The sequence below is a fragment of the Pogona vitticeps genome, chromosome 3 (assembly GCF_051106095.1).
Source record: "Pogona vitticeps strain Pit_001003342236 chromosome 3, PviZW2.1, whole genome shotgun sequence".
In the NCBI taxonomy this organism is placed as follows: domain Eukaryota; kingdom Metazoa; phylum Chordata; class Lepidosauria; order Squamata; family Agamidae; genus Pogona; species Pogona vitticeps.
Window position 1 is genome coordinate 43,573,635 of NC_135785.1, and position 15,140 is coordinate 43,588,774.

General features: G+C 41.4%; 1 protein-coding gene across 5 annotated transcripts in view; it reads left to right on the top strand.

The window, feature by feature from the left end:
* Positions 1–15,140, top strand: part of FARP2 (FERM, ARH/RhoGEF and pleckstrin domain protein 2) — a 104,368-nt gene that overhangs the window by 23,044 nt on the left and 66,184 nt on the right. For 4 of the 5 annotated variants that reach the window (XR_013543024.1, XR_013543025.1, XM_020786311.3 and 1 more), the window contains exons 3-4: positions 6,706–6,810; positions 8,551–8,593. Coding sequence is in view for 3 of the 5 variants with exons in the window: in XM_020786311.3 (XP_020641970.2) it covers positions 6,706–6,810; positions 8,551–8,593 (148 nt within the window). In the remaining 2 variants the exon portion in view is untranslated. Of the gene's footprint in view, positions 1–1,524; positions 1,619–6,705; positions 6,811–8,550; positions 8,594–15,140 lie in introns of those variants that run through there. The other variant, XM_020786313.3, reaches the window with a different exon arrangement.

A 15,140-nucleotide genomic window follows, 5' to 3' on the forward strand; every position in this document is an offset into this window, starting at 1 on the left:
CAGTGAAATGCCTAACTACAGATATCTACTGGTTTTGACATGTGTATCAAAGTAGATGCTTCTGGAAGGCAAGTTATTTTAGTCACTCAGGCCGAAATCCTGTTGTTTAATGTAGTATTTGTCACACTGGAGTGGGCCTATTGAATCATCAGGGATTTGGTAAATCAGCTTCTCTATAAGCTCCATTGATTCAAATGAGCCTGCTCTAGTTTGTGAGTTACTACACTAAAATGAGTTGCAACTACATTAGGCCTACCATATTTGAATCTAGGGCAGTGGTCCCCAACCTTGGGCCTCCAGATGTTCTTGGACTACAACTCCCAGAAGCCTTCGCCACCACCTCTTCTGGCCAGGATTTCTGGGTGTTGAAGTCCAAGAACATCTGGAGGCCCAAGGTTGGGGATCACTGATTTAGGGAACATGTGGAGGAGTTGACTGGCCAAATCCTCACTGAATCTGTAGGCCTACTCTAGTGTGACTGGCTGTGATAAGTAACAGGATTTCAGCCTTTATTAAGTTAGGAAATTAATTTAGAAGCAGACATTTTACAAAAAGTCTTAGTCTCTAGAAACTAATTTGTAGCAAGGCCTCAGTGCTTCAAAAATAAAATTGCATGGCTATTTATTTTTCAAAATAATATTTTCCTGAGAAATACTCAAGATACTTAGTCCATACTAACCACCTAGCCACAATGCTCAGACTTTCCCGGTGTGGGTAAGTTCTAGGACGGCCAGATTTGATGATGGTTGGGGAAATCTTTTTGCCCAGCACCTTCCCCAGTAGTTCCAGTCATTCTGACTACTCAGTGTTCCAGGGAGTCACTAAAAATCCACCAGGTTAAGAGCTTTTGGCTCTTACGCCAACCCTGCAAGGTCAGAATACCAAAATACCCACAAATACACAGGTGCCAAGCAGATGGTTGAGGCAAGGCTTGTCTTTAGTACCAGTTACCTTCTTGTTCCCAAAATAACCAAACAGCTGTAAAATTATATTTGTTTGTTAAAAATGTTTGAGAAAAAGATTGAAAAAGAATAACATTTCCAAACACTTTCAGAAGTCACAGAAACAGTCAAAAAGCTGTGGAGCAAATAAGCATTCAAAAAGATTTGAGGCAAGAACAGTTTCCACAAGAAAACTAGTAATCCTAAGATAATACTTACACATTGACAGAACATTAGCATAGTTCTGGAGCATACACAGAGTATAAGTTCCATCAGCAGATGAGTGTTGTGATCTCCTTAGAGATGCTACAGTAAAACTAAGTAACTTCTCTCACACTTTTATATCCATCATTCCATATTCTAGACTCTTCAAAGGGATGTTCTAATCAGGCATTGAATTACCCTGTATCTTCTCAAAGAAGAGAATAGCTTCTCAAGGGTAACGTCTCTCCTCCTACCTTCTCTTCATCTGAAACCGTTCTCTGCTAATTAGCTCAGTACCAACTGGCCTTAGAGATTCCTTTCTCACAGAGATAAGGCACAGATGGTATGGCCTTCCAATTAATGGGCGTTTTTCCTCCCTCTTCTGGTCTGCCAATCCCAGTCATGAACTGTCAGACCTGTGTTTCAAAAGGGCAACTAAAACCATGATCTGGTATTTTCCAGTTACTTGGCAGGTAGTATTGTGTTTTTGTAACGTTACAGAATTTCAATAACTTTGCAAATTATGTTTACCGATTCTGGATTATGAGCTGATACAGACAAGTTTGGGAAGAACAGTAGGAAGTCACATGATCTGCAATATCTAGAAGCCAGCATAGAGATTTGCTAATAGGATTTAGCTGAAAAGATTGCATGGTGTATATTAACATGCCTGCATAGTTCTTGAATATGATGGCTAGCACTGGTCTGCTTGTGTTCTTTTACTATAGCAAGTGAAAGACAAAAGAAAAACCTTAATTTTGGGCTCTTTTGTTGATCTCCCAAAAAAGGGCCTGTTAAAACTGAATGATTCATTTTGACAAAAGAGTACATGCACATCCCTATTGGCTATGCCCTTTTTATGAATTCCCCTTTTTTTGTGAGTTCCTCCCTGACCCAAGGCAGCAACTGTTCTGGTTTTCACTGTCTCAATGCAATTTGTGGAAAATAAAATGTACAATACTTAATAGCTATTTTGTCTCATTGTCAAGTCTGCATGTCTAGGTACCAATACACTTTGTGGGGTTTCTACTCGGAACATTTGCAAGATGACGAACAGAAGCTCATATCAGTGTTTCAGCTTGTGTGCATCTCCTTTTTAGCTGAAAATCAGATTAACACCTCCAGGCATAGGGCCAACTGCTGTTCAAAATCTGTCACAGCTGCCTTAGTTTAGAGAAGGCGTGCTTGGCTATGATCTATGGTTCTTATTCAAGATACTGAAAATCACAAGATCTTCCTTTGGGTGGGTGAAAGTGTTTTTGGTGAATCTGTTGATAATATTCTGAACTGAGAACAGAGACTGCTTATAGTTGGTTGTCATATGGGCATCACCAGCCAGTAAATCACTTACAGATGATTCAATTTTTAAGCAAGATTCTCTTTGAGCTGAACACAGCATACAGGTCCTCTTTGTTTCACAAATCTTGTTAGACAAACTTGCTGAGGGAAGAACCTTTGTAATGGTGAAGTCTAGGTAAAGGTAAAGGTTCCCCTTGACAATTTTTGTCCAGTCGTGTTCGACTCTAGGGGATGGTGCTCATCCCCATTTCCAAGCCATAGAGCCAGCGTTTGTCCGAAGACAGTCTTCCGTGGTCACATGGCCAGTGCGACTCAGACACGGAACGCTGTTACCTTCCCACTGAAGTGGTCCCTATTTATCTACTTGCATTTGCATGCTTTCAAACCGTTAGGTTGGCGGGAGCTGGGACAAGTGACGGGAGCTCACTCTGTCGCGTGGATTTGATTTTACGACTGCGTGGTCTTCTGAACCTGCAGCACAGGCTTCTGTGGTTTAGCCCACAGCGCCACCACGTCCCTAATGGTGAAGTCTAGGGACCTCCAATTGATGAAAATGTTAGGCCTCTTCAAAACATTGACTTGAACTGTCTATCTACCATCACCCAAAATCCATCATAATCTGTGTTTGTTGTTTGTCTCATGGATTTTCTAGCTGTATAATGGAAGAATTATCATGGCATGGAATACTTATCATCATCCAGTGATAATTTGGCTCTTTTCCTTCACACAAACATTGCTCCACCAATCTTTTGTCCTTAGAGAAGGAGATAACTTGAAGACTGCTGTAATAGGGTCAGTAATGCCAAAGTCATTGGATTTAAAGTGAGAAGATTGTACACAAGCATTTCACTCTACCAAATGGGGATTTGCATCTCCATCTCATCCAGTACCATCAGAATTTCAACACAGTCTAGCCCAGAGAGTTCAGATGACCATTGCCAATGTCATAATGATTCTTTGTTGATGTGACTGTTTGGGGGCCATAAATCTGGAAGACACTAATATTCATGTCAGTATCTAATCACAGCATCATGTACTTCATTTTGCTACACTTGGTTCTATGTCTGTGGGAATGGTGGATTTTATATAAGATGGCTCCGAGTCACTGAAAAGCTCAGTGGTACTATGAGTGCATGGTGGCTCTATGACCAGTACACATTCTTCCCATTGCTAAGGTACCCCTTGGTAGATGTCTTTGTGTTACGTATCAGCAGTGCAATATGTATTGTAACAGAGCATGGTTGAACAGAAATCCTTAGGAAAAGATAATGACCACAGCAGGGGCCAATTTTGCTCCTCACAGACCTGCTGTGGATTACACTACTTCTAGAAATGAGGAGAAGGGTTACGTTTTTTAAAAAACCAAAAACGACTGAAAAATTTCTAATAGTTTTGGGAGAAACAAAACAAAAAAAAATTGTCTGTGCATGCTCCCACCCATGAATGTAAGATATTTTGCTTTGCTTTAGAGGTGAATAAATAATCCTGCAAGATTGCAGGAGTAATTTGCCTTTTAGAACTAACAACAACAGGATTTTACTTGGGTCTGTGTCGCTGGGACTGCATATGACCCGTGAGCTGCCTGCTGCCCCTAGTCTGTGTGTTCCCCTTATCCTGCCTACTGTGCACATGATAACAAAGATCATTGTAACACCATCATATCTTAAAATACCTTGAATGTTTCCCGTGGGTATAGACCTGTGTTGGAGATATGCAAACATGTAGCGAATGTTTGCATATATCTGTAGGTGTCAGAAATCATTGGGTGGATATAGTAAATAATTTAAAAACTACTGATGAGTGTTGTGAGATACCGTACGTATCGTAGAATTGTAACACCTATTTGCTTGAATATGAAGTATCTCTTATGCTAATGCCCTTTTACAATCAATATAAGTCCTAATTTTGGTTAATTTCTAAGTCCTTATTGATTGCTTTCTCTTGTTTTAATAATGAAATAATTTTTGAAACATTATTACAGGATTATGAATTATAACTGAAAGCTGCACAAATCTTACTAGTAAAATCCTGGTAAATGTCACATATATCAGTGATAGAACAGTGGGAGAAAACATAATCCCTGTGCTCATGAACAAAATGTTTAGTTATAAATGGCAGTAGAATACATGCTTATCTATAAAAGATTAACAAGACAATGAATGTGTGACTTTAGGTATATTATGTGTAGGGTGAGAGGGTTGTGAATTTTTGTAGACTCTTAGAGAATTGTCTCTTAAGGTTTTCAAGGTATGAAATATTTATAAGTGGTTTATACTTGTAGAGGTATCAAACTCAATTTCATCTTGGGCCGCATCAGTATTATGGTTGCCCTCAAAGGGCTGGTTGTATCTGTAAGACTATATAAATGTATCTACTCTTTATCATATTAAATATAATCCTCCTCATTTGATTATCTCTGGTTTTAGTAATAACGTAAGTAATAACTAACTCTGAAAGTAAAAGTCTATGATCAAAGTCTAAAAATAATGGAAAACATATCCAAGTGTACAAGTATTGTACAATTTATTGAAAAGTGAGTTTTAGTAACAGAAAGATTTTTTTAAATCATCAAATATTACCAAGCACTATTTGTTATATTAACGTTGTTTAACTGCTTCCAGTTGAGATGGGGAGAACTGTGGCAAAACAAATAATTGCTGTGAACAAAAAAAGGTGAACATAGAAGTCAATCTGCTGCTTCAAGTTGGGGTGTTAACCCCTTTTTTTATTCCAAAGTGCAAGGTATAGGTACAAGCACTTTTCGGGTTGCCCCTTTATCAGGCTGCAATCTGTGGCATATAAAGTTGATAAGGTTATGTTGCCTGGCCCTGTACACATCAAGTAGATCCCACTTCACCTTGAGATACCATGTCAAACATCTTCCTCATCCATTGATCAATTTCTGTATATAAGAAACACAAAACAAACGAAATCAAAGAGCGACAATTTAGATTAGGCATCCTTCAGTCTCAAGAGACTATGGTAACATGCTGTGTATGGAGGACTTGGAACAGCATCTAGTGTGGCTGAGAAGGCCAATTCGAGAGTGACAAGTCCTTCCACACTGAAGACAAATACAGTCTGCCCCCTGTCCAGCTCCCTGATTTTCCTTGTTTCAGGACTGCCTCTTTGCCTTGGCCTGCTAGACAAGTGTCTCTTCATAATGGGAGAGGCCATGGTGCACCGCCTGCCTCCAGGCTGAACACTCAGATGTCAAGGTTTCCCATCTGTTGAGGTCCATTCCTAAGGCCCTCAGATCCTGCTTGCAGATATCCTTGTATCACAGCTGTGGTCTCCCTCTGGGGCGATTTCCCTGCACTAATTGTGCATACAGGAGATCTTTTGGAATCTGACCATCAGCCATTCTCCCAACATGCCCAAGCCAACGTAGACGTCGCTGCTTCAGTAATGTATACATGCTAAAAATTCCAGCTTGTTCTAGGACTACTGTATTTGGAACTTTGTCCTGCCAGCTGATACCAAAATGTATTGGAGACTGTGCATATGGAACATGTTCAGCTTCCTCTCCTGCCATGCACAAAGGGTCCAGGACTCACTGCAATACAGGAGTGTGCTCAAGACGCAGGCTCTATAGACCTGGATCTTGGTGTATGCCATCAGCTTCTTATTAAGCTATACTCTCTTTGTGAATCTAGAGAATGTGGTAGCTGCTTTGCCAGCTCGACATCTAGGGAGAGAGTGTCAGAAATCGTTGAGCCAAGGTACACAAAATCATGAACAACCTCCAATTCTTGTGTGGAGATGGTAATAGAGGGAGGTGAGTCCACGCCTTGGCCCATGACTTGTGTTTTCTTGATGGGTGCAGCCTGTATTTGTATCTGCACAGATTGTCATTTAAAGCACTGGTTCTTAACCTTTGTTACTCAGATGTTTTTGGACTGCAACTCCCAGAAGCCTTCACCATCAGCTCTGCTGGCTGAGGTTTCTGGGAGCTGCAGTTCAAAAACACCTGAATAACAAAGGTTAAGAACCACTGATTTAAAGAAGTTCAGTTGAAGATAAATTACTTGTCCTTTGGGATCCAAGCCACATGGAATGACAGGTAATGCAAGGAAAGAGGAAATTTAGTGTATTATGTTGATAGCTATGAGTATTGACATGGTCTTAATTGTCATAAATTGGTTGCATCTTTTTCACATTTCATGAAGCTATGAAACCAGGAGCTAGTGCTTTTTAAGATTCAATGTATTTTGTTCCTGAGTTCCTAGGTTCACATTTTGACTTCTTCTTATTTTTCCAGTCAAAATGTTATGGCCAGAAACTGTTGACAGACGTATTTAATCATCTGAATTTGGTTGAGTCTGACTACTTTGGAATTGAGTTCCAGAACATGCAGTCATATTGGGTATGTAACCAGTCTTTTATCTGATTGTAAAATTTTCAGACTAGATTCCCTTTCAAGTTCTGTATTGTTAAGGGTAGAACTTTGAATCTACTAGAGTTGAAATTGCATCAGAATTTTGTTTAATGCGTGAGAAGAGGACAGTACTATGGGCAAGAAAAGCTGTGCCATGGTGACTTAGTTGTCATTATGTCCTCATTGATCTTTGAGCACTTTGTCACATCTTTTTGTCTTTCAGTTATTGCTGTGTTTCAAATAATTATATTTAAAGAAAACACACCATTTAGTTAACACTTTTGAACTGAACTATAGCTTTCATAAATTGGAATTTCACTTCACTGAGTGGCAATTTGCACAGCACCTTTATCTTAAAAATATGATTTTATTCTAAAAGGGGAGAAAAATCTCATGTGGGTAGCCCTCAGCCTATATGGCAGTCTGCAGGTGCCATGTGGCTCTTAGGGCCAACCAGAACTTACTCCTACACCTGCAACTCTGCCTATAGCTTTTTATTCTGTGAGTGTTAAACATGCTTTTAAAGTATATCTTGTAGGTTCGCCTAGGGAACTAGGAGACATTGAACTTGTTGAGACAGATTTAACTTTGTATTCTTAAAGATTCATATACATATGTGTGCCACTGATTATGTACCGGTAAGTATGCTGGAATCTTGCTTTTATGGGTTACTACGACAATATAAACTGGGAGTATGTAATATGTTTAAAGAAAATCTTGCAATTATTCTCACAAATGTGCCAGATGTACTTAATTTGATAATAGAATTTACATGCTTATATGTAGAAACCTTAGGTTTTTACATTTACATAGGTCATTCTACTAAATCCCCATGTTTTATAAAGCTTTATATAACTTAAGTCTGTGGAATGTCAGCTAGCTGAAAAAATCTTTCTTGCATGAATATATGCTTTCACAAAGTGGAAAAAAGTTCCAGCAGTAATTCTTGTCTTTCCTGCTGTGAGAATCCCCTGTATCTCAACTCTGGGAAATATTTCATCCAGCCCCACTTTTCTCACTTGAGAGAAAATTTCACAAATTTCTTGGGCCATGGAATTCATAGCAGAAGTATTTATATTGTTTTTTTCTCTGAAATAAATCAAAACATGCACTTCATTTGGCTTTATTTATGGCATTCGATTATTATCTTTATGTAGTAACTAACATATTTTCCATGTATAAGATGATACTTTTTGTCTAAAATCTTTAGACTAAAAATTTAGAATTTTGTTATACATGGAAGGAAACTAAGGAAAAAACAAAAACAAGTGGATTTGATCCCTGCTTTCCCCTCCACTTGCTAAGCACCTTAGCAAAAGGCGGGGGGGAAAGGATCAAAGCAATCCCGCAAAAGGGGGAAATGGATCAAAGCAATTGTGCAGTTCTGGGGCTTAGCATGAAGGGAGAAAGCAGGGATCAAAGCGATCCTGCAGCACTTTGATTCCTTTCCCTCTCCACTTGCTAAGCCCCACTTAGATTCCATAATTTTGGGTTAGAAAAGTGTAGGGGGGGTTATACTTGGGGGCGTCTTATAGATGGAAAAATATGGTAGCTATAGCTTTATTGTGAGAACTACTGTCTAGCTAAGATAATGGTTATAACAAGTAGGGGATATGATAAGGAAGTTAAAACTATTAAAGTTATCTGACTTACTGTTTTGCTGTGTATATCTGTGTTTTGCTGTGAAAACTACCCAGTTTTTATTTTATTTTATCTTTTCTACTTCAGATCTGGCTTGAACCTATGAAACCTATAATTAAACAAATACGAAGTAAGTTTATACATTTATTTTTCACATTGAATTTCTTTCCAGAATTGAAGGTGGTGAACACAATTATTTTGAATGCTATTATTAATACTTTGTTCAGACACTCTAAGGAAGCAAAAATAAACTAGTATTCATGCTATACACAGTGATGTGAGAAGTGTAATCAGTGGGATTGGAGGTAGTGTATCCATTAATAGGAAAAAAGAGTACAGTATTTCTTCGTAGTGTCGTTTGTGAATGCACACAAATGGGCTTATCCTGCGCCTGTGCAGGACGTTCAGAAGATTCTAGAGCTTAGGAAAAAAAGGTCATTTAGTTGCCCCCCCCCGGCAGGGTATGAGCTCCGCCTCCTCAACTTTCCTTTGACTGTCCTCTTTTTCACCGTTCGAGTAGGACGTTAGGAACTAGAGCACTAAGGATAGTGATTTTAGCTCTGCTAAATCTATCTTTTGAAACTTTTTTCTTTATTTTATTTTATTCTATTCGTTTTTCTGACGATAGAACCTCCAGTTAATCCTTTTTTCCCATTCTATCGTCCCCCCCATTCCCTCAATGGTTTTCCCCCTTTTCTTTTCCCTTTTTTTTTATGGCCCCTTGGGGCTTTAAGAAGTGCTCCGTTTGTCTTCGACAAATTCCACTTACAGACGGGCACAGTTTCTGTTTATTTTGTTTGGGGGAATCCCATCTCACCCAACTGTGCACTGCATGCAGGAGTTTTTCCAAGCAGGTTATTAAGCTGCGGCTCCAACGATTCAAATCTTTTCTCTACGCGAAATTTCTGAACCCTACTATGGAGGTTGCAGTCCTCCCTTTGTCGAACCCGCCTTGCTAGGAGGCTGCTAAATCAGCCACTAGCCCTATTGCCCAGTCTTTATCCAGCACGACTTCCTTACCTGTTAAATCCAAGAACTCAAAAAAACCGCCTAAGCTGGCTTCCTCCAAGGCTCAGCCACGGTCTACCGATCCTGCAAATAAGAAAAAGGACAAGGAGAAGCCTAAGAGCCAAAAGGACTTAGCCAAGCTGGCTACTGCGCCTCTTTCTATACCTCCTATACCTTTGCAGGATTCTTCGAGGGACTATATTGGGCTCTCCGACAGGGAGGAACGCGCTCATATTAAAACAAAGTTTTAATATGAAAAAATCAGAGTAAAGCTGAAAAAGATAACTAAAGGAATCTTCTGGAGGAGGATGCAGACCTGCATGCATAACCGAAACTTGGATGGGCTGGGAACGGGGTGTTCCCTTGACTCTTGCCTGTCCTCCCGGTTATGCTGTCCAGCACCAGGGTAGACTGGAGGGGCGGAGGGGAGTAGCCATTGTTTATAGAAACACTCTGGAGGTTATTAGGTGCTCTATGATGGTGAAGCCAGGTCTGGAGGCCCTCCACATGTTGATTGGGGCCAGGGATGGTATTGGGATCTTGCTAGGTTACCACGCTCCCCACGACCCAGCCATTTCCATACCGGAGCTGGCAGACTTTGTCTCCGCGGCACAGTTGGAATCCCCAAGGCTTCTGGTCTTGGGTGATTTCAACATCCATGCGGAGGCAGAGATTTCTGGTCCGGCTCTTGAGTTCTTGGAAACCTTGGCTTCCTTGGACATGTCCCAAAATGTTAACGGCCGCACCAACGTGGATGGTCACACGATGGACCTGGTGTTCTCCACTAAGCGGAATGAGTGCAGTCTGATGGTGACTGACCTTGTGTCAGTTCCCTTGTCATGGTTGGATCACCACCTAATAAAATGTAACCTCTTAGTGGCTCTCCCTCCCTGCAGGGAGCAAAGACCTATTTTAATGGTCCACCCTCAAAAGCTACTGGATCCTATAAGATTCTAGGATTCCATGAGAGGGATTTTGGTTGATCTGACTGGCGCTCCTGTCGAGGCTCTGGTTGATGGCTGGCTTGCTGCCGCCACCAGGGCTGTAGACACGATTGTGCCGAAATGTCCTCTCTGACGCAAAGCTTGGACTGCGCCCTGGTTTAACCAGGAGCTGCAATTTATGAAGCAAAACAGGAGAAGGCCAGAGTGCAATTGGAGACAGAACCCAACAGATTATAATCGGAAAGCAGTCCGGATCGCTAACCATTACCTTGCTGAGGTGAGGGCTGCTAGTCGAGCTCACTTCGCTATCCGGATAAGCAAAGCTTCAAATCAGCGGGCAGAACTTTTCCGTATAGTTTGCGATCTATTCGGAATTGGTCTAAGTCAGTGGAGGCAAACCTTTTTTGGCTCGCCTGCCCAAAATGAGGGGGTGGGGAAGAAACCAGTGGCTGCCGTGCTGCCCGGAAGACCAGACCGGAACAGGAAGTGGCAGTTTCAGGGGGAATCATGGGGACAGACAGGAAGTTAAAGGATCCAAAACAGGAAGAGAAAGGGGGAATCCCAGCTGTAGCCACTTCAAAAGGTTTGCCGCGTGCCGGAAGAAAGGGCTTCGCGTGCCAGCTGTGACACACGTGCCATAGGTTCGCCATCACTGGTCTAAGTGATGGGCGTCCTGCTAGTATTTCACCTGACCAATTTGCAACAAATGAAAAACAAACTGATGGCTCACAGACTGGGAATGTTCAATAAAGAGTCACCAAGGCGTACAGTTAGCTAGCCAAGTGACTTGATACTCAAGGTGTTACAACAAAATCTTTTACCCTACATGGTGTGAGAAATGGGTGATAGTCAGGCTGGATTCTGAAAGGGAAAAGCACTAGAGATCAAATTGCAAACATACATTGGCTGTAGGAGCATACCAAAGAATTTCAGAAGAAAGTTAGCCTGTACTAATTGGCCTGATGCGTAATCTATATTGTGGACAAAAAGCAAAGTGAAGTGAAGCGAAGCAAGCTGGGAACTCAGTTTACCAACCTAGGAAGGACGGAAAGCTGAGTCAAGCTGGCTACCTAAGCCTGGGATCAAACTCGGGTCATGAAGTGCCATACTGCAGTTTAACTGATGTGCCATGAGGCTCTTTCTAGAAGCTAGAATTAGAACAGAATATGGAAAAACAGAACGGTTCCCCTTAGGCAAAGGTGTCAGGCAAAGGTTTATTCTATGTCTCTATCTCTTCAGTACATATGCAGAACGTATCATACAACTAGATTCAGATGAAGGTGAAATGAAAATTTATGGAAGAAACCTCAGTAATATAAGATATGCAGATGACACATTATTTGTACAAAGCAGCAGTGACTTGACATGACTTAATTGAAGGTAAAGAAATAAATTGCAAAAGCAGGACTGCAGTTGAACGTTAAGAAGATAAAAAGTGTGCAGAAGAACTAAGGAACTTCAATGTTGAGAATGAAGAAATTAGAATTGTTGAAGATTTTATATACCTTGCTTCAGTTATCAAACCAAATGGAGATACAGCCAAGTAATTAGAAGAACACTGAGACTTGAAAAGGCAACTGTGAAGGAACTAAAGAATGTGTGTTGCTGGAGACCGAGGCCAAGATCATCAACATGATTGTATTTGCAGTTACAGTGGCGCTTCGACTTACGAACTTAATCTGTCCCAGAAGATGTTCGTAAGTTGAATCAGCATTTCCCATTGAAATACACTGAAACCTGATTAATCCGTTCCGGCTGTTTTTTGTTTGTATGTAGAGGCGCTGGTTGAAGTCAAAACATTTGTTCCCATAGGAACTAATGCAAAACTGGTTAATTTGTTCTCTATCACTATGGGGAATTTTTTTTTAACCTAAGATGACTTAGGTTAAAAAAAGAGCAGGAAAGGAGGGAGGGAGGGAACAAAGGGCAAAAGAGGAAAGAAAGAAGGTCATCACTGGGGCACACAGACCCCTCAGACAAAGGTTTGTTTTTTTATGCACAAAAAGAGAAGACAGAGAGAAAGAGGACAATGGGGGGGAGTTTGGAAACACATTTTAAACCCATACATGCTAAACCCATACATTTTACACCATCACCTTTTAAACCAAACCAAGCACCTTTTAAACCAAACACATTTTAAACCAAACCAAGCACCTTTTAAACAAAACACATTTTGAACCAAGCCAAGCACCTGGGGAGCAGAGAGAGAGAGAGAAGACAATTCGGGGGGGGGGGGAGACTTGAGTCTAAACTCCATTTTAGAGCACAACAGGCAGCACAGACCCTTGCAAACAAATTTCTGATTTTAAAACCAAAAGACTAAACTCAATTTTAAAGCACACCAGCCAGTACAGACCCTTGCAAAAAATTTCTGATTTTAAAACCAAAAGACTATAATCCAATTAAAGCACACTGGCCAGCATATACCTTTACAGAAAGGGTCTGCAAGACCCATCAGAGCAGAGAAACATAACCCCCCCACCTAGCCCAAACCGAAGCTGCAAAAACCCTGTGCATACAGTGTACTCACCCAGAACAGGCAGTCTCTCTGTTTTAAAAAAGAAAGTCAAAAATACAAAAATCAAAGATAAAAAAAAAACAATACATACAATACAGTACCAGGCAAGTACAGTACTAGGCAGTCTGAAGTCTCTCTTTGTATCCACACTCTCTAACCACTGGGGCGAGCGATGTAGCAGACAAGCAGCCTCTTCACTGGCCAACGGTTAACTGAAAGTTCAAATTTCCTGCTTTCCCCGCCTTCCCTGCAATTTTTTTTCTGTTTGTAAGTCGAAGCTCCATTTGCAAGTCAAAGAAAATTTTGTGACCGGAGCTGTTTGTAAGTCGAAATGTTCATTGGTAGGGGCGTTTGTAAGTCGAGGCACCACTGTACTATGTATGGATGTGAAAGCTGGACGTGAAAAAAGCCAACAGAGAAAAAAATCATTTGAAATGTGGTGGTGGAGGAGAACTGCCAGAAAACCGCATACCTTGGACCAGTGGTTCTTAACCTTTGTTACTCAGATGCTTTTGACCTGCAACTCCCAGAAACCCCAGTCAGCACAGCTTGTGGTGAAGGCTTCTGGGAGTTGCAGTCCAAAACTCCTGAGTAACCCAAGGTTAAGAACCAGTGCCTTGGACCACCAGAACAGTTCCATCCTTACCTTGACAGTAGGTCTCTCATCATGCTGGTCCAGGCTTTGGCAGTCTCAAGAATAGATTACTGCAGTGCTCTCTTGCCGCCCCTGCTTCGCCCCCCCCATGCCGCTGCCCCCCGTAATCATCACCAGAGTCTCCAGCTGGCCTCTGCAGCTATGGCCTGCAGTAAGGGACACCAGCTGCCCTTTGCAAAGATGGCGGCTGTGGCTTCATTTAGGGTAAGGAAGCTGCAGCCTTCATCTTTGCAAGGGGCAGCCAGGAGTCCCTTAAGGCAGGCTAAGGGAAACACATGCTTCAGGCAATCGATCAGCGGGCCCGTGGGCAAAATGGGAAAGCGATAGGAAGAGAGAGAAGGCTAGCCTTCCCTCTCTTCCTATGGGGAACAAATAAAAGTGGGGAAATATTTCTCCCTTCTTATTCGTCTAGGTCCCTGAAACAGATGAATATGAAGGAACAAATATTTAACGAATCAGCAATTTCTTATGTATATCACGATCCATTTTTTAAATTCATCCCCATGTCTACTCTTTACCAGTACATTCCTCTATCAGGTTCAAGGTGTGGGTATTGACCTATAAAGTTCTAAACAGTTTGGGACCTCGATACATGGCATATGCCTCCTTCCAAGAGGGACTGCCCGCCCTACTTATGTATCCCAGGCTGTGTGGCTGAGGATGCTAGCCCCAAGAGAGAAAAAGGAACCAGGCTCTCCTCTGTAATGAACTGCTGCCTGAAATTCACCTGACCCTTTCTCTGGAATCTTTTAGGAAATTTTGGAAAACTTTCCTATTTTGGCAGGCTTTTGAAACTATACCATCTCAATAGCCCACTGAGATTATATGTTTAACATCTATAGCTATTATTTGATTTTAAGTTAATTTTAATTTTTAATTGTGTTAATTGAATTTAGGTTTATTTGTTATATGTTCATATTGTTTGCTGTTGTATACCACCCAGAGTGGCCATTGGTCAGATGGGCTGTTTAAAAGTTTAAAAATATAAATAAATAAAACCTGATTCCACAAATATTTCAGTGGGCAGGAGAGCAGAATACAATATAGGTAAGGTAAAGATTCCCCTTTACATTTAGTCCAGTCGTGTTCAACTCTAGGGGGCGGTGCTCATCCCTGTTTCCAAGCCATAGAGCCAGCGTTTGTCCGTAGACAGCTTCCGTGGTCACGTGGCGAGCACGACTAGACATGGAACGTCGTTACCTTCCCACCGAGGTGGTGTCTATTTATCTACTCGCATTTTTTACCTGCTTTCGAACTGCTAGATTGGCAGGAGGTGGGACAAGCGACGGGAGCTCACTCCATCGCATGGATTCAATCTTACAACTGCTGGTCTTCTGACTTGCAGCACAGAGGCTTCTGCGGTTTAACCTGCAGTGCCACTACGTCCCTAGGTAGAACACAATATAAGAGTTGCTAAATGAATTACTAATGATGTCCAGTTTTGGGAGAAACCCATTGTGGTGTAGTGGATAGAGTGACAAACTAGGACTCTGGAGGCCAGTGTTCTAATTCCCATTTGCCCATGGAAAATCACTGAGAGAGTAGAACTGGT